The 22020-nt window shown below is 43.3% G+C and overlaps 1 protein-coding gene across 4 annotated transcripts in view; it reads left to right on the top strand.

Moving 5' to 3' along the window:
- Positions 1-22020, top strand: part of Syndig1 (synapse differentiation inducing 1) — a 159092-nt gene that overhangs the window by 88557 nt on the left and 48515 nt on the right. For all 4 annotated transcript variants that reach the window (XM_060383120.1, XM_021648220.2, XM_060383119.1 and 1 more), the window contains one exon: positions 12492-12629. In XM_060383120.1, the coding sequence (XP_060239103.1) occupies positions 12492-12629 (138 nt within the window). The remainder of the gene's footprint in view (positions 1-12491; positions 12630-22020) is intronic.

Below are 22020 nucleotides of genomic sequence, written 5' to 3' on the forward strand. Positions count from 1 at the left end.
CATAGGCCAACTCTACCTAGACAACCCTTCACTGAGACTTGTTCAAGGTGATTCTCAATTGTGACAAGTTAACAATTAAACTAACCATGTTAGCATGTTAGAAGAGTATATATAAATTATTCTAAACTCATAATTAAGTAACCGAACAATTTATCCTAAAATTGGCAAAATATTTAAAGATACAATCAAATAGTATAAGTAGATGGCAAATGAGCACACACATAGGATGTCCAACATCCTCAGCCATCAGGGAAGCCCGGAGAAAATGCATAACTACCCATCACTATACACCTATTAGGATGATCAAAGTCAAAAAGGAAGGGGGGAAAAAACAAAACAACTATCAACACCAGGTGCTGGTGATTATGCAGAACAGTGCTGGAAATTCCCAAAAGAAAGTCAGTGATATAAAAGCACACTTCAGGGTAATTTTATTGTAAGAGTCACAGGCTCATAACCATAACTAGCCATGATGAGGCCCAGGATGAGTTGGGAGTGCCTTAGAAGAGTTAGAACACTGCTTTGTAGACAACTTGATGAGGTCTTGGAAGGAGAGGAAGAAAGAGAGCCTTCAATTCTGTAAGGTAAGGGTCTGTAACCTATCAGAGTTTCCAAGCTATTCCTGATAGACATGCCACAAGCTGCAGCCACTCTGAAAAAAAGTTTGCTTATTACAAAGATAAACTAATCCCAACTGACTAAGTAGTTTTATATGTTTGAGGAAATAAAGTCATACATCTAAACAAATTTCTGAACAAATTTATCCATAATATTTACTTTGAGTAATGAAAAACCAGAAGCAGCCAAGCAGTCTTCTAGGAATGGAGAGAACATTGTAGTACTTCTTTATCATGAATTATTATGCGGCAGGAGGAAAGGAATAATACTCTCAGACACGTGGCTGTATCTTAGAAGTGTTACACTAACTGTAGAAGGCCTGTCTCACAAGATTGTGTGCTGTGTGATTACCTTTGAATGATATTCCCCTAAGACAGCACCATAGCTCAAAGATGGTCAATAGCTAAGGCTGAGTAGGGTTGTGATCTGAAGAGGTAGATGATGGAGACTCCTGGAAATAATGAATTGTTTCCATCTCTTGATTATTTTGTGATTACATAAACCCATGTGAGTGCCTGAATCCACAGAGCCATCACCACTGACACAGATGACAGTAGGTAGCAGGTGGCTGCAGTCAGGCCAGTACTGAATCACAGGTACTGAGCCGATGTCACTCTGGGTCTTCAATAGTTGGACTGTGGTTATGTAAGGCATAAGTCAGGGCATGTGGGGACTCTGTTCTATCTTTGTGATTTCTACAGGAACTCAGTTCTATTTTTAAAACTTGTATGAGTGTCTAAAATTATTTCAAAATGTATATATATACATGTTATTTCAAAGTGAATATATACTATTTCAAAGTATATATATTTCTGTGTATTATTTCAAAGTACATGCAATCTGTGTACTTTAAATAATTTATGTACACTTGTAGCCATATGCAAATAAGGTGATTATTAATGTATTTTTAATATTTGTTCTATAATCTTCACATTCTAACTAGATAACTTAAATAAATGCCTTTTTTTAAAATAGTACAGAACTTCAGGATACCCACGAAAAATGTAAGTTAGAGAGATGTTTGATGTGGCTGATACCAATTACTCTAATTGGTGCTTTCACAGAAGCAGCTATTGGCTTAGAAAATAATTCTCACAAAAAAAAGGAGCCCACCTGTGCTATGGGTGTTTCCTATATGTGATATGTGTGGCGCCTTGGTCAGCTCGGGAGGTGGGGCTAAGAGAGAAGATGGCTGATCAGATCTGGGTCTCCTGGAGTATAGAACCTTCCACCCCCCACATTTTGAGCTTTGGTTGTCCTCCTCATTGCACAGATGGATAATGTAGATCCCAAATTCTAAAACTTTGTGGAGGCGATGCTGACGACAGGTCCCTAGAACTGGAGGGGTTAAACTGACATCAGACTGCTGAGGTTGGAATCTGCTGCTCACCTGTTTTGGACCAAGTGCAATGAGGTGATCGTCCCAGACAAATAGGCTAGCACCCTGGAGAAGATTGGGTTGAGCAAGAAATGTTCGTAGAAACATCTAATAGTCTTAGATGTAAAGGGAAAGACTCTGTGTTCCTTTCCGGGAGCGTTTGGAATAATCTTGTTCTATTTCAGAGGTGTAGAGACTATTACTAGGAAGGAAATAGCAGTGCAGAGATGAGTTTCTGCTCCCCTAAGCTTGTCCTGAGTTCTAGGAAGGGCTGGCATGCTACCTGGCTGCTGCATGTTCCGGGTTACACTCCTTTCCCTGCAGCCTGCAGTTACATTTCTGGTTTTCTGGTGAGTTCCTTCTAGATCACACCAGTGGAACTGCTGTTCCCCAGAGGTGAGGAATTCAAGCAGCACTGTGTGGCTTAGATGAACAGTTTTCTTCCAGATGTGCCAGCAGCTGTTTTCTTGGTGGCCCTGCACTGGGTGCTCATTTGCTGTGTCCTTTGAGAAGTCTTCCTGATCCGAAGGGGCCCTTTGGTTTGCTTAGCTCAAGCCTGTCTATTGGAAGTGTTTGATGTCCCATGTGTTTGAGGGCTGAAGTGTATTAAATATCACTAAGTAGCTTCCCTGTGAAAACATGAAAAGGACAAACAGAATGAAAGGCCAAACTGCAATGCTAAATAAAATTTTATGTGTCATAAGAAGGAATTCAGTTTCTTTCTTTTTCACTTTTTCCAGTGGTGTCCCCATCGGCATTTTCATTAAAGCATAATCAGAAGAAGAAAAGAATGTATGCAATGCTTAATCCCCAAAGGAAAAAAATTCAATTTAAAGTACAATTTCCTTACTGAAATAGACCACTTACGATGGATTTTTGACATTTTATGTTTAAGGTGATTGCAGACATAAAGTTTCATGAGGAATGCAGCAAATCCCTGTATTCTCATCTCCATTTTCCTCAGGCTTCATCTTCTTCTACTGCCTTTACCAGCCTGTCTATGGACATAAATGTTCTGTGATCTTTGGAAGTTGCAGATATGATGTTTCTTTATTATTAAATGAATTATGTATAAAAATATATAATAAATACATGCAAAAACACACATACAAATTCCATGAATAAAATTATTAGGAAATTAGCAGTTATAACATTCTTTACTAGTCTATAAAATGCACTCTTTTTTTTTTTTCATTTCTCCCTGTATTGCTTGTGTAGTAAAAGAGGGTAAATTTTACATGCAGTTCCCACACAGCACATATTCCATGGCCTGCTGCCTTCTTTAAAAGAGCCTTGTTGTTGTCCTTGTTGGTCATTACCCTGACTTTTGAGAATATGGGCCCGTTACACTGCAGGCCAACTACTGCAAGCTTAGACATGTTTGATTGACTCTGCATGATTGAACTTAAGCTACAGAAATGATACCATCTCTTCCAGTGAGACCTGTCAGGGAATTGATAGTGTCTACTTAACTTTTGCCAGTGTGGGCAGCTCTGATTGCATCCTTTGGTGACTGCCAGGTCACTGACCACAGAAATGTGTTGCTTGGTAGTCACTGAGATATTTTCAGGGAGGTTGTTATGAGACTAAACCATATCAGCACCTTTTGACAAATGCCCAACTCTTGTACTTGATGTGATATTTGTGAGTAGGCATGCACCATAGGGAAGAGCATTTCCTTCTGTATTCATTTATCACAAATGAATGAAAGAGCATTTCCTTCTGTATTCAAATATCACATCTTGTACTTGATGTGATATTTGTGAGTAGGCATGCACCATAGGGAAGAGCATTTCCTTCTGTATTCATTTTCTCAACCATGTATTACTTTATTTTGGTTTAGACCACTAATTCTTATGTATTCAAAGGACTCCTGTCAGAATTTATTCTGTTTATAATGCCCAGATTTGTTTTGTTTTTTGGGTTTTGTTTGTTTGTTTTTTGTCTTTTGTTTTTTTCTGTTTGACAGCAACAGCAGGAACTTCTTCAAACTAGCTTCTGTTACTTCTGTGGTCATCTCCTTTGATCATTCCCAGTGCACTAACTGCTCACGGTGCATCTTACACATTGCCAGCCCCAGCCTAAAATCAGCTCTGTCCCTTCACTGGAGAATTGCATTCAGAAAGCAAGGTCCATGGCTACATGAACTCACTGGCACTCTGAGAGGCACAGTTTCTCAACAGAATAAGCATGGAAGCATACGCTTGCATACAAAATGTGTATTACACATCAACAGGCTTGTTCACACACTTGATAACCAGATCCTTCTAAAAGACACTACTAGAAAATCTCATTGTGCATATTTCATAAACTGGACTGACATGCACTAAGGAGGCTTCAGTGTCACTTGGAATGGTATTCTATGGGACCATCACTGTATATGGAGTCTGTCACTGAGATAAGTGTCATGAGATACAAATTGGTGTGCTTTTCTATCTCTCTATGGATATGGTATCTACCCATATTTCTTTCTGGTCTCATTTGTCTTTTTTTTTTCTTTCTAACAAGGTTCATTATGCTTCCATGTGGGGCCAAGACACAGTTCATTTAACCACCTGTCCTATGGCTATTGCCTCAAAATTGAAACATTCCTTCCTGGAGTGAGAAGGGAGGCACCAGAACTTACATGACTCAGTAAGCTCAGACAGCCACAATGCCTCTGGCCAAGGTCATATAAGCAGTAACAACTCCTAGTGAGAGAGACACTCTAACCAGCAGATCTACCTGCAGATTGTACAGGGATGCAGCCTTTGTGATTCATCACCAGTTTTGAGTGGGCCTTTGGGCAATTCAACCACCTGTGTGTTACCGTGTTCCTATAAATATTTACGCCAATTAACTCATAGGTTCACCAAACTAGAGTTGGGGATAATCTTCTTTGGTCTGCCATTTGCCTATCATAAACATGCATAAAAATTTGCTAATGTCTATCTAGGAAGAATAATGCAACATCACTCTTCTTTGAATGAACATTCAAGTTTAGTTGTTTCCAACATTTTGTAGTTATTCATAACATTTCGATGAAAAGTCTGTGCTCATGCATCTTATGTTTTTAAGGTTAAATCTTCCAGATAATTCTCTAGGACTGGGATTGTGAGGCCAAAGACTAAAAAATCTGTGGTGTTTTTATATTTTGGCAGTTTTACTTCTTAAATGTTGTACTGATTGGCATTGTGTCAGCCCATTTCCTTGCAGTCTCACCAACTGCACAGCTGCTCATCAAGCCTTCAGGCAGGGTTCAATAAAGCTTGACAGTATGGTGGGGTCTGAAGCAAAATCTTTAGCCTGAACAAGGAGATCAGAGCCTGTTCTTTTAAGGTCCCTAATGAAGAAAGGGGGAGGTGTAATATCGCAGGGAAGTGTGTTCCAGGTTAACTGATATCACCAAACTAGACTAAGAGACACCATGCTCTCCTATAATTCAGGCCTGAGGCCAGAGGACATTATTGGATAAGCAGAATCTGGAAGAACAATGGGCCTGAATAATATGTGATGCCACATTGGTCACTTGTCTATAGTTTGTCTCTGTTCACTACTTTGCTTTTAGGAAGGGAACATTTCCAGGAGGAATGAGGGACAGTTTTCCTGACTTAGATGATGGGACATTTTGAAGATCTCATGTGAAAGCAGTGAAGGACAGATTATGCTTCAAGTCCCCAAAGAAATGTAACAAACTAGAGTTAACAAATTTTGAAATAGGCGCTTGACTTAGCACATCCGTATGTAGTTCTTGCATTCTGTGAAGAATCACCTGTGTGGATGGTGCAGCTTTAAAGCTGGTGTGCACATCTATTAACTGCATCAGCTGTCAATAGGTTGGCCTGCAGCTGTGAAGCCAGCGCCTGAGTATTTCCCTATTAAGTTGATGTAGGAAATGCCTGGCTTTCTCCAGCAGTAGGATGTGGTTGGCCTGTGACACGGTCTAGACGCAGGCACTACTCTGTCCCACCTCATCATATGTGCCCTCTTCCTGTTCACTGCCTGAGCCCTCTGTCAACTCACAGTCTTTGCAGATGCTAATCTTTCTGCACACAGGTCTCTTACTACTTCAGGATGACCAGACTGACTGCTCACTTTCTCCCTAAAATCTTCTTGCTGTGTATGTTTAGCATTCTCAGAAGGACATGTATGAAATGCTTGAGCCCCATGGTGGCCGTATTGTGTGATAGTGGAACCTAGCAGGGAGCCTCTAGGTCATCAGTGTGTACGTCCCTAAAGGGAACAATGGGTTCCTAATATCTCTCTGTCTCATCTCCCTCTGTTTTATCTTCCTTTCTTGCTTTCTCTCCCTTTCTCTTCCCCATCTTTCTCGCTTTCTTCCTCTCTCCTCGTTCATATTTCTCTCTTTCCCATCTCTTTTCCCCATCCCCTCTTCTCTTTTATTCCCTGGCTTATCATGTGAGTGTGCTCTGCCATGATGTGCTTCCTTGCCACAGGCTCCACTGAAAGCTTCAAAACTGAACCATGGTAAACCTTTCCTGCTCATAAGTTGTCTCATGTATTTTGTTATAGTGACAAAAAACTGGATAACACAGCAAGCCATGAATTGGTGTTCATGACCAGAAATATGAAACATCATCATTGCCATATGAATGAAATGAGGACATGACTGCACCAAGATATGATTGAGAAGAAGGATCTTATTGTAGATATGAGAGAAAGTACTGGGCTATGAGAGGAGAGAAATGGGGGGTGATTGAGAGAGGAAGAGAAAGGATAGGGACAAGAGAAAAGGGGGAACATGGACCGAGTGAACCAAGAGACCAAAAGAACATGTGGCTGAAATGTCGTGGTTACATAGGAATGAGAACCTGGGAGGAGGGAAGGGAAGCATGTGGGCTGGAGGGGTTTAGGATAGGGGGTGTGGTGAGAAGAGCTGTAGGGTGACATGGGTACTGAGTGAGCCTGGAGACCGGCTGCACTTTGTATGGTAATAGGCCTCACAGTTAGCTGTTTGTCCTGGGTTTCTGTGGTACCGGACACCATACACATTGCTCTTCTTTTATGTCATATTATCTGAGTCTTGATGCTTCCTTCACACCAAGGCTATGTTGGGCTGATTTTGCTTTTAAAACCACATTTGTGTTTCTACCCTGTACCCATTTTCTTGGCAATGCCAATGGTTCTTTATCCGGACTGACCATGGTCTGTGTGTTTGTCTCATCTCAAACCAGGTTTCCCTGACTTTTGTGGTGTTACATACAGGATGCCTCAGTTGGAGCCGAATTTTCCCTTTTAAACATGTTGTACATGTACAAGCACCTCTCATCATAGCCTTCCATAGGATCCTTCTCCTGGTGCACTGATCTCAGGAACGTCTTTGACACAGTGGGTGGAAAAATGACAACTGTTTATTTACTACTCTCTTCAAGACCTGGTGCCCGCTCAAAAAAAGCTAAGCAAACATTTTACGTAAGCAACTGAAACCTCATACAAAACATGATCCACGGGAGTGTCGTCTGCACAGGGAGCTAAGAAAGACAGAGCTAGGATCTGAAGAGCTGCCACCAAGAGGAACAAAACAAAAGCAGAACAAAATATGAATAACTTGGACAAAGGACGCTGTTCCTGGTGGTGAGCCACACAGTAGTGGGTTTCTGCTTCATCTTCAGCTCTACATTTACACACTAGCAAACACATTCTGTCAGCCATTCCACAGTTTGCTCTCAGATGTTGGCAGTCACTCAATCACCAGCTACAGGGATGCAAGCAGTGTAGCTCTCCTTTCCTGCTGACTAGTGAAACTCCTTCCCTTTCCCACATGAGATCCTTGTGTACATGGGAGAAGTGGTCTCATAAACACTGAACACAAGCAGTCCGGGTAGGTTCAGTATATTGAGCCAGCAGCTGCTAGCCACATAGGCCTATGTAAACCGAAATAATTTGTAATTAAATACAACCAACAGTTGATTTTTTGGTCTCACTATACATTCCATTGCAGGGAAGGCAAAGCTTGATTTATCCCTGAAGGAAGGAGAATGACTCCAGATCCCCACACTGGAAATGATACCTGGAGGGAGTCCAAATGACAGGGATGAATCAAAGTTTGCCCCTTGGAAGCAGCATGGTGCTTGCTCACATTGCTACAATGAGTGTGGAACTCAGCGAAGATCAGCACAAGGCCTGACATTGTGACTGTTTGAAAATGAGAAAATAATATCAGGATTGAGTCCAATCAGCCCAGTGGGGAGATATGCCAATCAGGGGAACAACCAAAGAGCAGGCATAGGCTGCACGGCCTGTAGCCCACTTGTCTCTGGCATGTTTCTGCAGTTCACAAGATGTCTCACGAATCCTGACCTTCTCTGAGTGTTTCCTGGCTGCTGCAGATGTTCCCAGTGATCTAGGAAGGGGATTTAAAAGGTAGCAGCCTTTGAAGTCTTCTCTGTGTGGGTGATGTGTATTTTATCGACTTGGCTGAAGGAATCTGCACATCTTTTTTTGGTCTGGCTTGCATTTCCTCCCCTCCCTGTTTGGTGGCTTGATGCCCTTGTCCACTTAAACCCATGAGGATCCTGCGGATGAAAGAGCAAAGGAAGGATTACAAGACAGGCTGGTCTTATCTTCTCTGTAATTTTTATTGAATTTTGAAAATCCATTTTAATCAAACTGATTCATTTTTTCATTTTCATGCAAGAACAACTCTAACTTCAGCATGTCCTGTAGTTAATATGCAAAGTACCTTACTGTCCTGAAACCCATTTCTTCCCTGCATAGGGACATTAATGTAATTTTTCAGAGGCAGATAGAGCCAGAGACTACAGTGCTAGTATATGTGGGTGCTTTGGAGCATCAGATTTCAACCTTGACCATCTAGGAAATTTTCAGCACCTCTGTGGCTAAAAATTCACACCACCACAACCATATTGGAACATACCAATTAAGAAGTAAGATTATCAGAGTCCCTGGTGGCCAAAGAGAAGGAACATATAGGAATATTTGAAGCAAAGCAGTGCTATATGCAGCTGGCTATGAGTTCAAATATAGCACAGAGTCTGAAGAGAATAGTGAGGGACTGGCTGAATGCTGTTGTCATTTGACAAGGGTGTCAGCCTTTCCCAGCCTCAGCTTTGTCCATGATAAAATGGAAATATCAATAAAACTTGAATTATTTTTAGAGTTACCATGAGATACAATGACCTCAGGAGCACAAAATAAATTCACTGTAAACTAAAAGTCAGAAACTCAAATTCTAAAATCTAAGAATCTGAACAAACATACACAGATTTGTTGCTCATGCACCCAAACTCCTACCTGCATTAGGGCAGTTTTGACCTGCATTTCAAGAGAATGAAGATCGAAAAAAAAGATGACCTTTACCCTTTGAATGTGATCTTTAGATCTTGGTGGATTTGCTACAAGCTAACCTCTCACATACTAACTGAAGAGCTGGACCTCCAGCAGATCAGTTCCAATAGTGCCTGCCGTGGTCATGGACCTCCTCTCTGCATCACTAGTTTTCAGAAAAAATCTAGAGATGACAGGGCTGTATGTGAAAGGGTACCATGTGATGACATTCTGACTGAGCACAGTTTGTCCTTCATCCTGATGGGTGATTCCATGCTATGCAAGGCCTGAGCAGTGGAATACTGGAGTCTTGTATGAATTATGCACTGTTTTGATTTCCATCTCAGATAGCCATAATGATAGTAATTTTCATTTCCCTTTACTGTTCTGGATACCATATGGGAGACTGTGTACAGAATAAAATGAATTGAAATTCCACAGATGTAGTTCTGTGGAAAGAACGCTGTACAGTCTCAGACACATGGAGGGGAGACTGTACCAGTCAGAGGACTCATACCTGGGCAGAGAACAACAGTGACCATCAAGACAGAGACATGCCAGGGAGCTGGCCTTTTCCCTCCCGAAGGTGACATTTGCTCTGGGAAGGCAAGCTTGGTGCCCCTACCCCTCAGGCCTGTTTATATGGAGAGAACCAGCCCTGTGCAGACAGTGGGTTACCAGCTTCAATGGCAGGACTGCCCAATGATGTCTTTTTTTGTCATTCGAGTAATCCTAACTCCCTACTACACAAAAACAAATTTCCCACACAGAGTTCCCGAGCCCTCAGAGCAGTGCTAGCTGTCTGCCTGTAGGCTAGGGCTTCCCACAGTTTTATGTGAAAAATTATGAACAACATCATTTTCATTTTGGGGACTTTTTGCATCTGTTTATGACTGGCTCAGGGCTGTTGGAAGGGGTGGATAGCCTGGTAAAGCAGGTGTCAAGTGGATTCATCTCACAGCCAGGCTCCATAGTATATTATCAAGCTTCTCCAGCCTGTAGCAGGATCTGATGATAATGATATCTTTGAAGAGGAGATGCTTTGTTTCTTTTTTTGTTTTGTTTTGTTTTTGTTTTAAAAACAGAGTCTGGAGTAAGCTAGAGATACATCTTTATGTGAAATAAACAGTTGAAGAAGCCAGTCTTGTTTTTGATGAGTTAGCACAAAGGGCATATATTTTGATGAGTTAAAAATCGACAGAAGATGACGATGCAGCCATTCCTGATGTGATTTAATAGACTAAGATCAGAAGGAAGGAGAGGAGGACCTCTCCTATTAGTGGACTTGGGGAGGGGAATGTGTGAAGAAAAGAGAAGGAGGGTGGGACCAGGAGGGGAGGAGGGAGGGGCTTATGGGGGGATACAAAGTGAATAAACTGTAATTAATAAAAAAATTTAAAAAATGACAGTAGGCAGAGCCAGCCAGAGGTGTCCATCAGGATCTGGGAAGCAAGCTTTCACAAGCCCTACAAGGTAGCTAGTGGTCTTCTCACTGGTAAATTTTAGAAACATCCTCACTGGTATTTCCAGCCCCCACACCAAACCATCTACAGCAGATTCCCAGGAAATTTTCAGATGTTCATGAGAATTCCATGTGCTACTATATCACAGTGAGGGAGAGCTGCATCTACAGCAGCTGCTCCCAGAACAGCTGTCAGATTCCTAGGGAGGGTGCACGTCTGTTTGGAGCAAGGTCCCTTATATCCTGACTCAGATTAGAATCAAAGGAAACTTGAGGGTATCCACAGACAGCATCTTCCCTCTGTCCCCACTAGCCTCATCATGTGCTTGTGAAAGCATGTGAAAAGCAAAATGTATCTAAGGCATGTCTCCTGGAAGTTCTCAAGGCCACCATCATTTTTTTTTTTTTTTTTTTTTTTTTTTTTTTTTACAATCTGAACACAGTACCCCCTCACTCCTCCCAGTCCCAATCTTTTTTTTTTTTTTTTCAATGCAGTTTATTCAGGAACCTTGAACAATCATCTGACCCTGGGGAAAGCCAGCCCACAGCTTAAATAGCCTCTGGGTAGCCAACCCAGGCGTGCCACGTGGGCAATGCAGATACGTCCACATACATGGAAGCAAGCCAGATCCTCAGCCTTAGCCAAATGTGGAATTGTTCGTGACAAAGAGCACTCACCATTGGGAAGGTGGAAGGCGGAAACCAGCTCCATCTTTAAGGCACAGCATTCCGCAGCTCTCTACAGTTCCCCCTTTTTGTTTTAGACGCATCAGGCAAGAGTAGAGGTCTGATCTCTGATATTAGAAATAAATTGGGACTTTGTACCGATGTTCATTTAGGTGTCATCCACCCAAAGAGCATCAGACCCTTCCGATACCTTTTTCTCAGAGGCAGGACCTGGGGTATCAATCTTATACCCTCTATACCCTCACACCCTCTCTCCCATTCTCCCATCCCTTTATCCTCAGAGAAGGGGACCCCCCTGCCACGGATAGCAACTTACTCTGGTACATCAAGTTTCAGCAGGCCTAGGCACATCCTCTCCCACTGAGGCTAGATAAGGCAGCCCAGCTATGGGAAAGCAATCCAAAGCCAGGCAACTGAGTCAGAGATAGCTTCCATTCTATTTGTTAGGAGACTCACATGAGGAACAAGCTGCACATCTGCTACATATGTGTAGGGATCCATGCATGCTCTTTGGTTGGTGGTTCAATCTCTGTGAGCCATTATGGCTCACAGGTCAGTTTACTCTGTAGATCTTATTGTCCTAAGGCAATATCTTCATTACCCCACACCAAGATCCCAAAGATATCTGAAATACAATACACTCACTGGTCTCACACACACAAAACAAACAAACAAACAAACAAACAAAACACTGTAAGTCTAAGATGTCCCAATGCATTTAATACCTGGAGAAATCTGTGATAAACTTGAAAACAAGGAGAAAAAAAAAAACCAAAAACTACGTTGAACCAACGTGGGCTGAGGACCATTTGTACTACAATGGTTTTTCACAAGATTTTGTCCACTGCTTAGCTAAGAGCTCTGGACTGGTAAAGACTTTGATCTTCCTGCTCTTGGTCAGATTTTTCACTGATGCATTCTTTTTAAAGGTTTCACTTGCGGATGATCATGGTAACATGACCATCAGCAGTAGCAGCTAGAACTGCAGCCAGAAAGGGCCTGGTGGTATTCAGTACATTTTTACTGATGTCTCTCCTGTCCTTTCCACTATCTCTACAGAGTGACTACTCCAGTGACACAGAGAGTGAGGACAACTTCCTCATGATGCCCCCTCGGGACCACCTGGGGCTCAGTGTCTTCTCCATGCTCTGCTGTTTCTGGCCTTTGGGCATTGCGGCCTTCTACTTGTCCCATGAGGTAAGGCCTCTGTTAGTGGTTAGACCCACTATGGGGTGATGTTCACACAGTAACACATCACCAAGGATAACCAAGGAAGTCTGTCTACGAGGGATGTCTGCATACAAGAAGCTAGAGTACCCCAGAGTGCCCGGCAAGGTTGTTGTTAGGCTGCTGGTGGCTCAACTTTGTCCTTGCAGAGGTGTCACTGCCTTCAGAAACAGAACTTATGACCAAAGTAGAAGGCAGATGGCCTTTGCAGGCTTGACCTTTAAATGTGTCACTTGTGGGGAACATCTGGGCCAAGTTAGAGATGCCATGGTAAGCATTAAACCTAGCCAGAAAAGAGGAAGTTGGCTTGTTTTCCCTGTCAAAGGCTCATTTTTTTTTTTATAAAATATTCATATAACAGAGCCTGGTTCGCAGTAGCCCATGTTGACCCATACTGAGTGGCAGACCCCAAAGGTACCAATTCCTGGCTCATCTTGTTATACAGCATCCTAATGGAACCCAGGTTTTGAAAGATGGTTTTCCCTGGCGAAGAAAGAGACAGTCTTCATATTCTTATGCACCAAAGAAAAGCATTTATATGCACAAAGTAAACCATGAAATTACCATCACCGCCTCCCACTGCCATTGTCCCAACCAGAACAGGGAGAAAAGCAGTACCATGGAGCACAGAGTACTAGAGGCTCCAGTGCATATGGGGGTTCTCCAGGTGATAGATGTCCCCTGGGGATGCCAGGATGCCCCTGCTGGCTTATAGAAATCTTAGACTGAGGCTGTAAACAACTAACTGACATACTTGAAATAGATTTTTCGTGGTTTGAACATGACTTTCCTGCCTAAACCAGTAGCTACTTCTTTATGGCTTCTGAATTAGACTGGCATGTTTAGAGGATCCTTGCATATCTCTCTTTGTGCTACTAGCATGATGCCAGTGATGGCCAGTTGTCTCCCTTTTCTGATATCTAAGGAGGAGCAGGGGTTGTGGCTCACTTGAGAACCAGGGTTGAGAGACAGAGAATTGCCTCAAAGTAGGAGGTAGGCTACTCTGGACAAGATGTGTGTGTGTGTGGGTGTGTGTGGATGTGTGTGGGTGTGTGTGGGTGTGTGTGGGTGTGTGTGTGTATGGGGGAGAATATATGGATTCAGGCAAAAAGGGTAGGACAAAGCACAATGCCTGTTTCTGTGCTGTTCTTTGTTCATGCTAAGAGCACATTCTATAGCCAGCCCTAGCCTGGAAGGTCTGTCTGTGTGAATGTGTTCCAGAGGGGTATAACCTCATGTGGAAAGCCAGAGTCCTAGGCCCAGGCAGCTGTGAGTTGAGACAAGTTTAGATGAGAATGGCCTCCAAGAACTCCACAAGTGTTGCCCATACTGCAGCTGAGGGTACATGAGGATTTGGAGAAAGACCCGAGTGAGGTATCCATGGTGAGTGCTGTTAGAAATCATGTGGGATGAGAGTTACAAGGTGTGTTCACAAATCCAGGTGGGAGGTTTATTAGGGGAAGGGAAAGGGGTTGCAGAGCAAGGAGGAAAAAGAGAAAGCGGAAGGGGAGTGGCTCCCCAAGTTCTCTTATAAGGTGCATGCACCCAGAGCATGCACAGGTGGTTCCAGGTCACCAGCAGGTGGTCTACATGGTGGCTTCAGGAATGCCAGATAACCGGCTTGTCAGGTCCCTTGGGGCTGACCGTTGAGATGCTTGCTTACGGATCCCAACAAGTGCAGTCTGCTCCTGCCTATATAATCAGCACCCTAAATCTGGGATGAACAATAAGCCTCAGTAATAAAGGGAAGGTCAAGTCAGTGAAGTAGAAAGAGCCAACCAGCTCTTCACCCAGCAAGGGCTGAGTTCTGTGGTTCTGTCTCATGAGCTGAACATGAAACCAACTGCATCCAGACACTAGGTATTAAACTTCAAATCTGTGTCATCACAGAATAAGGAGAAGGTGACACATCTGCCCTCCTGGTCCCAGTGCACAGGCTAGAAAACATGAAAACCAGAGCTGAGCTTTGTCATCAACCTTTGAAATGGGAGTGGTGTTTTTATCTTATGTTCCACTGGCAGAGCTGTCAGCTCTTCCCACGGTAATGGGAACCCTGGATAAATGTCATGGGTCGAGGAATGTGACCTGTGTGTTCACATCAGAGGCCAACCTTCATCAAACCTGCTAAAGATCCCAGACCTGATGGCCTCTGCTCATCACATATTCTACAGTGAAGCCCCTGTCCTCTTTTAGACAGAGCAAGCTGTGGCCAACATCTTTGTCCCAAATGTGTTACAGCATTCTGAGTCTCTTTTAACAAATAAAGCTGCTCTTAGTCTTGGATCTTGGGATTCAAATCATTTAATTCCTAAGGTGGTCAAGATGATCTTTATTGTTCGACAGGCAATACAAAGCGTACCTTCTGTAACAGCTTCTACTGCCTTTCTTTTTTTTACAGAAGTAAGGATCAAACACTTGCAGAGAGTAGGGGAGGATCAGCCCTGCTGGAGAAGGGTTGGGTGTTCCCAGATCCTCTCCCTCATTCTCAGCCTCCCTTTGTAGTGCATTTAGAGAATGGGATTCTTGCTGTGGAACCCAGAACTGTGCTGCTCTTTCCATTGGAACTGTCTGGATGGAGTCCCCTTTGCAGGGCCTGTGTCCAAGATGGGGGCTTTCATGCAGAAACACTTTGCAGAACCTCAGCCAAGCGAGGAGGCTGCTGTGTACTCTGTTTATGACTTTGCAACCCAAACTGCAGACAGTAAAGAAATCTCCAGGCCATTTAAGGAGAGCAGTTGGCTGCCAAGAGGCAAGCGCATGGCATGGAATAGAACAGACACACTCAGACTCGGGCTCTAAATTGAATCAACGCTGGCCTGCACATGGCCAGCTGGGACTTCTAATCTTGGGGCCTGGAGGGAGAAGCCCGGTGCCTTCTCTGGAGGTTCTTTGCAGATGTTGTCAAGGCCCCAGAGTGCTCAGCTGTGGAGCCTGGAGGAGCTACACCCCTATCCTGAAGCCAGGCTCCCCATGGTCATGGTGCTGCTTAAAGGAAATATTTGACATCCACATGTGACTTTAGTTCCTTTTTTTTCCTCACAGAACCTTTCTAAGTGTATCCACACTCAAGTCAACTGTGCCTATCTATTGTCAAAGCAACTCTCAGTGAGGTTACAGAAATACCAGGCTATTCTGGGAAAGCAACAAAGGGTGGGGTTGGGAGGTTGATTAAATCTGTTAGTGGTGGAAAGAATGAATAGCTGTTTTGGGCTTACATTTTTGGGCTTTGGTGAGTCTGTCTCCTTCCTTGTCTTTGGGCAATCCCTTCTTGCCTGTTTTCTGGTCCACAGCATGGCAGAAAAATAATTCCCACACCCATGATTTCCCAAGGGACCAAGGACACAAAGCACAATGATACCCTGTTGGGCACCACAACTGTACAAACAATGTGGATCTATAGGCAAGAGGATGGCTGTAAAGAGGCAGACAGTTCTAAAAGCCCCAAGATCAAGCCACAGTTAGTGAGAGACACTGCTGAGCACTCTCTGTGTGTCAGAGACTGCATCCCACAATGTGCTCCTGCTAAAGCTCTGGTCACTCTGGGAAGAGAATCTCCTTGGGAATTCACATTGCCTTCCTTCCCAGCACAGATCTGCTCCTCTGGAATGGGAACTGGAACCTGCATTTCAACAAGTCTACTGCCCGATTTCCTCAGCACTCAGTGTGAACACTGCTGTCCACCCAAGTGACCTCTTGGGAACTTGGATCTTGTACACTCTGTTGTGGCTGATGCTGGACTCAGAGAGATGGAGTGGAGACGGGGGTGGGGCTTCAGGATAGAAGAGTCTGGCAGGAAGCCATCCGTCCAGTACTGTTCCCTGAGCTGTAACAAGGAACTCAGTATAGAGGTAGAGTTGGGCCGGCAAGTGTAGTTTGCTGACCACTTCATTTTCATGGTGTCAATCGGCTGCTAATGAGAGCCACTTCTATAAAACACTTTATAGAGAAAGGTGTGGACTACAGACGTTAAATTAAAAACATGTGTTTCCAACAAATACTGAGGGTAGAAATAAACTTCACAGTTTGAGTTAATGCCCATACTTTATCTTAATCCCTCCAATAAGTCTAAAAGTGAAAAAATTAATATTTCAATTGAAATGGAAAAAATATTTAAAGGATTAAAACTACTGTCAGATCACATAAAAGTAGCAAGCACAGGGCCCAGAAAGCAGAACACTAGCACTTTAGCCTTTAAAATGGACTATGCTGCAGCAGAACTCTTTTATCTGTGTGCAGAGATGCTAAGGATCACAGGACTCCCTCCTCAATCCCCTGCCCCCCCCCCGAGAAATGTATGCCATAGGGATCCCAGAAGAAACATGATAGTGTTTGACTTTGTGGCCCTGCACTCTGTCCCTTGGAACAGACGGTGTCCTGAAACTGCAGCCTGATACACTCCCCTCACCCCCGGGGCATTGGGTCTGAATTTGCACCACAGGTTTGCATGTTTGAGTTGGCCAGCAGAGTCTTCTCTTTGAGGCATTTATTATGCCTTGATTTCATTTCATTTCATAAAATGTTTCTTTCCTTTACTAACTGCAACATTACAGCAATAATTAAATAGGAGATGGGTACTCAGAACCAGATTAGAGATTTTATGAATAGTGCCAGCAAAGAGAACCAGGAAAATAAGGGGAAAAGGAAACCTTCTTAGGGTACTGAAGATCAACAGGAATAGGAGTCCTACAGAACTGGTCAGCATCTCCTTGAAAAGTACCTATGTGTCTATGTTTATTGAACACACAGAATGTGTCAGTCCCTGATTCAGGTGCCCAGGATGCTGCAGTAAACAAGATAGGTCAAACTCCCTCTCTGTAGAGTTGGAATTCCAGTGAAGGCAGGCAGTGGAAAACCAAGAATAAAATCAGAGGCGTATGAAGGAGAAAGATGACTTTGCAAGTGGATATGTGATATAAAGTTTTAAGGAGTGGTCATAGAAGGAACTGCTAAGAAGGTGATATTTCGTGACAGCCATAGGTCCAAACTGAACTGCACTCTTGAGAAAAAAGCCTTCCTGGCAGAAACAACCAGTAAAATGTCCTTTGAAGTTTGCTATGAATATAAATAAGATAATATTTTAATGTTAATGAAGCGCTGTAAATGGCAGCCTTTCTTTTGTTAATTTGCTTAATTGATTTTGGAATGCCAGGCATCCAGCCGAGGGCATGTAGCATACTAGGTAGACTACCACTGGCTCAACCCTAGCCTCTATCTGTTTTGAGAAGATTATCACACATGTACGTGTGCACATGCTCATGTATACACAGTGTATGTTTATACAATGTTTCTTCAGGGAGATCAGAGCTTGGATGATCTTCACGGTAATCAAACAGCATGTATATTCTATACAGGGACTGATGGGAGAGGCTTGCTGAAGAGACCCTGTGTGATGGGGGTTGGCAGGCATGAGAAGTAGAAGGGCCATTGTCCTCAGAGACCTGAGATCTATCCCTAGTCACAGACAAAACAAGGGTAAGGAAGATGTGCATGAAGTAAAGGAGCCTTTCTCCTTGGAGGTGTTCCTGGACAGGCCTGAGCTAAAGTGAAGAAGTCTTCCTCAGAGGAATAAGGAAGTCTGGGAGGTAGGATCTGGGCAAGGAGCGCACAGGACAGGAAGAAAGGACTGAGAGCACTTAGAAGCCAAGGTGCTGAGCAAAGAGGTCTGCAGGTGCCAGGCTTCCTCCAGCTGCGGGATGGGCACAGGGATCCAGTCTCATCAGCAGACAGGGATCCTTCTGGGAATTTGTAATGGAGAGCACATGGCTCAGGACTAGACTCTGTGCTGAGACATAGTCTGTGAGGAAGAGGAGGTAGAGAGGGCACTAGAGAACAACAGTGACTGATCCCAGAATCCTGTCCACAGCTTCTTTAGCCACCTTGGGATTAGGCTCAGTAAATTCTGAATTTAGAGACTGACTTGAGCCACAACTGCTGTGTTAGAGAAAGCATCAGTTTCACTTCAGACATCACAGAGTCCTGTAGAGACGATGCTGCTGCAGGTCTATACCCCTTTCCTTTTATTCCATTGAAATAACAGCCCTGACAGCCTTCGGCACCTCATGTGTTCTTCCCCCACAACCCTGTTTGTTCTGGGTCCTGGTAACTTACAGGAGACAACCAAGCTAAATTGAGTGATACTTAAAGTCTGTGGTCCTCAATCTTCCTAATGCTGCAACCCTTTAACACAGTTCCTCATGTTGCAGTGAGCCTCAACAATAAAATTATTTTTTGTTGCTACTTCATAACTATACTTTTGCTACTGATATGAATCATAACCTGAATGTTTGATATGCAGATTATCTGATAGGCTGCCACAAGGAGGCCATGACCCACAGGTTGAGAACTACTGCAAAAGTTTCTAATGTTTTTCTCAGGAGTTTGATTCTTTCCGAAGTGTAGAACAAGTGCATTCCTGTCTTCCTTCCTCTAAACAAGGCTCCACAAGTTCTTCAAAGGTGAGGAGAAACATCTCGTTTGAATGTGAGATCTACCACCAGATACCCTCTACCCTCTGCTAGATCACATCAGGAGAGGTATCCTTATCCCCAAGGGAGATGAGTTTGTGTCTCCTTTGTCTTTACCTAGTTTACTAATGCTAATTAGTAATGACTAATAACTAAAGCTAGTTTACTATGGCTAGTCTGTGGGATTCTTGGCAGTGATTTCAGCCTATTTTCTGGAAAAAAAAAAACAAAGCCAAAGGTTTCTTTGGCCCTGCTATGAGAATGTTGTTCAGAGTCGGTGTGGCTCCTCACAGAGCACCAGATGATGTCATCTGTGGCTGTGGTTTTGCCCATGTCTAGGCCACGCTTGGTTGGTTGGTGAGTTAATCCACTAGGGTTAGTGGTGGGATTTTGTGGGGATATGTCACATCTGTCAAGTTTGTTTAAAGGGACAAAAAAAACAAAACAAAACAAAACAAAAAAAAACAGTGCAAGGTTGATAAAATGCTTTGAAAATCCACTATAGCAAATTGTTGGGACTTTTCCTCCATTTGTCAACCTGCAGGTGGAATAACACAGGTTTCTTATGTTTATTTATGGGTTTGTTTTGCCAAGAGCTCCATTAAAAAATCATTGAATGTGATGCCTCCAGTGACAATCTTACCCTCACTGGAGAGTTTTGTCTGTAGGGATCACTGCTTCCTGCTTGTCTAGTCGATCCCCTTTCTGCCCACAGTGGCTCACCTGGCATCTAGACAAGTCTTTCAGGTCCTCAGCTCAGTCTCTGGCTCCATTCAGTTTCTGCCTTGTCTGTAAGATGTCATTGCTCACAGAGCACCCACCTGCCTGGTGGAAGCAGACAGAGCCAGGCTTTGTCACTGGAATGCAAACCCCTGAGAAGGCTTGGGAGTGTCAATGCCTGGGAAGGGCATCCTGAAAGTAGAGCACCTTCAGGGAGACCAGGGTGAAGATTTCTCCTCCTCCTTCCCTTCCTTCCTCTCCAACCCATGCCCCTGAATCCTCTCCTTAGTCCTCTCTAGCACACATTTGGAAGGATGGTCTGGCAGTGTGGCCAAGAGACAGGTGATAGAGATGTCCACTGTGAAGTTTGGGAAAGAAGGCTAAGAGCCAAGGAGAGCCGACTTTATGCTCTGGAAAGGCATTACCCATGCTTCTTGCTCCCTGTGCTGATGTCCCAGTGCTTGGCTTCCTTCCCAGGGCTTTGTCCTGTCACGTTATGATTCTCTATTAAAGATCAAACGTTATTAAACAGTATAGCATGGATTGCATTTCTTCCAACATCTCAATGTTTCACCTTGACCTGCAATGAAATTCTTTCCCAGAAGGGTTAAGTAGGTCTTTAGAAGTCAAAGTGGTGCTCAGGCCACTGTGTCTCCTGGGAGCACTTAGATATCCCTGAGGGACTGAGATGTGCTAAGTAACAAATGAACTAGAAAAGGTGAGAAGAAGGTCTCTGAGTCCCTAAACTCTTCTAGACTCATCAAAACTGCAGCACTGTTGGAACACTAATGACTTATTTGGAGGTGCAAATTGAGGCCAGCACAGTGAAGGGCAATGGAAAAGAGTCTTGGGGGAAAAGAAAGGAGGACAGGATGATTCCTTACAGTGATGACACCGAGTCCCCAGCAAAGGCTGCTACTGGTTCACTACCCCCTCTTGCCTTTATTCTTTTTCCTCTGAAGTTTGTATGTTTTAGCTTTTGTCTCCTTATATTTCCTTATTGAACTTGTAAAAGCCTGTGGGATTACAATGGTATTATTTACCTCTCTCAAGTTTCTAAGGGAAAATTGCCACCATTTCACTGTTAAGAAAGATTTTTGAGTACTTTGTCTTTAACTCATGAACGGGTTTGGGGTTTATTTGAGCTTTATTTTTTTGTGCCAATAACAAATAATCCATGAGTGCCTTTTTTGTCCTATGTCAATATGGTAAATATGTAGACTTGCTAGAAAGCATTGAGCTGCTTTGTATTTGTAGAACACAGACTGGCCTAACACTCTTTGTGGAATTGTTGTGTTTCTGTTTGCTTGTATTTCTGCTTCTGTCTTCAGGTTATTCCTCATTATCTCTTGTAATTTCGTCATTGAATTTGGTGTCATTGTGTCTCTATTTGTTCTCTGTGGCTTGGTTTAAAACAAATCACTGACTATCCTAACCTTAGGTGACGTTTATTGGTATAGCTGTCTGTGCCTAAGGCTTTGTTCACAGAAGATCATTTAAATTAATGATTTAATTTTTAAATGTTGATAAAGCCATCCTCCTTCTTCTTCTTCTTCTTCTTCTTCTTCTTCTTCTTCTTCTTCTTCTTCTTCTTCTTCTTCTTCTTTTCCTTCTTCTGACATTAATTTTAGCAATTGTATTTTTAGGCTACATGTTTAAGTATGTGGTAATGTGGGAACGTGTGTTATAGTTCTCTCACAGCAAGGGTGATATGCAGTACAGCTACCACCAAAGGGCTCTGAACCATGACATCCTGGGACCCTAGCCATGTTCTTTGAGACTCTTATCCAGTTGTGTAATACTCACTGGAGCCATTGCTAATCTGACTGCTCCTGCTGACTGGAGTCTTGGCTGTGAAAAAGAGCCCAGGTGTGTTTTAGGGCACTTCAGTTTATTCCAAATCCATAGTGAGGAAATGTGTTTGTTAACTCAGAACGTGGAATGCTATAGCTCCCTTTCTTGTTGCTGATTTTCCAGGTACCTTTCTGAGAACTGCACACCTCAAGATCCTGGGTCACTGAGCCTATCTCTACCCCAAATTTCAACAACTGCCCTATTGCTGTGTATCACTTGCCTACATGGCCAGAAAAACAGGAGATGTTGGTGCAGACATGACTGGAGCACCATGATGTGTCTCCATCTGTGCTTAGCCATGACCCAGCCTGTAGCGCTCTCCT

Source organism: Meriones unguiculatus, chromosome 4, assembly GCF_030254825.1.
Source record: "Meriones unguiculatus strain TT.TT164.6M chromosome 4, Bangor_MerUng_6.1, whole genome shotgun sequence".
NCBI classification, from domain to species: Eukaryota; Metazoa; Chordata; class Mammalia; order Rodentia; family Muridae; genus Meriones; species Meriones unguiculatus.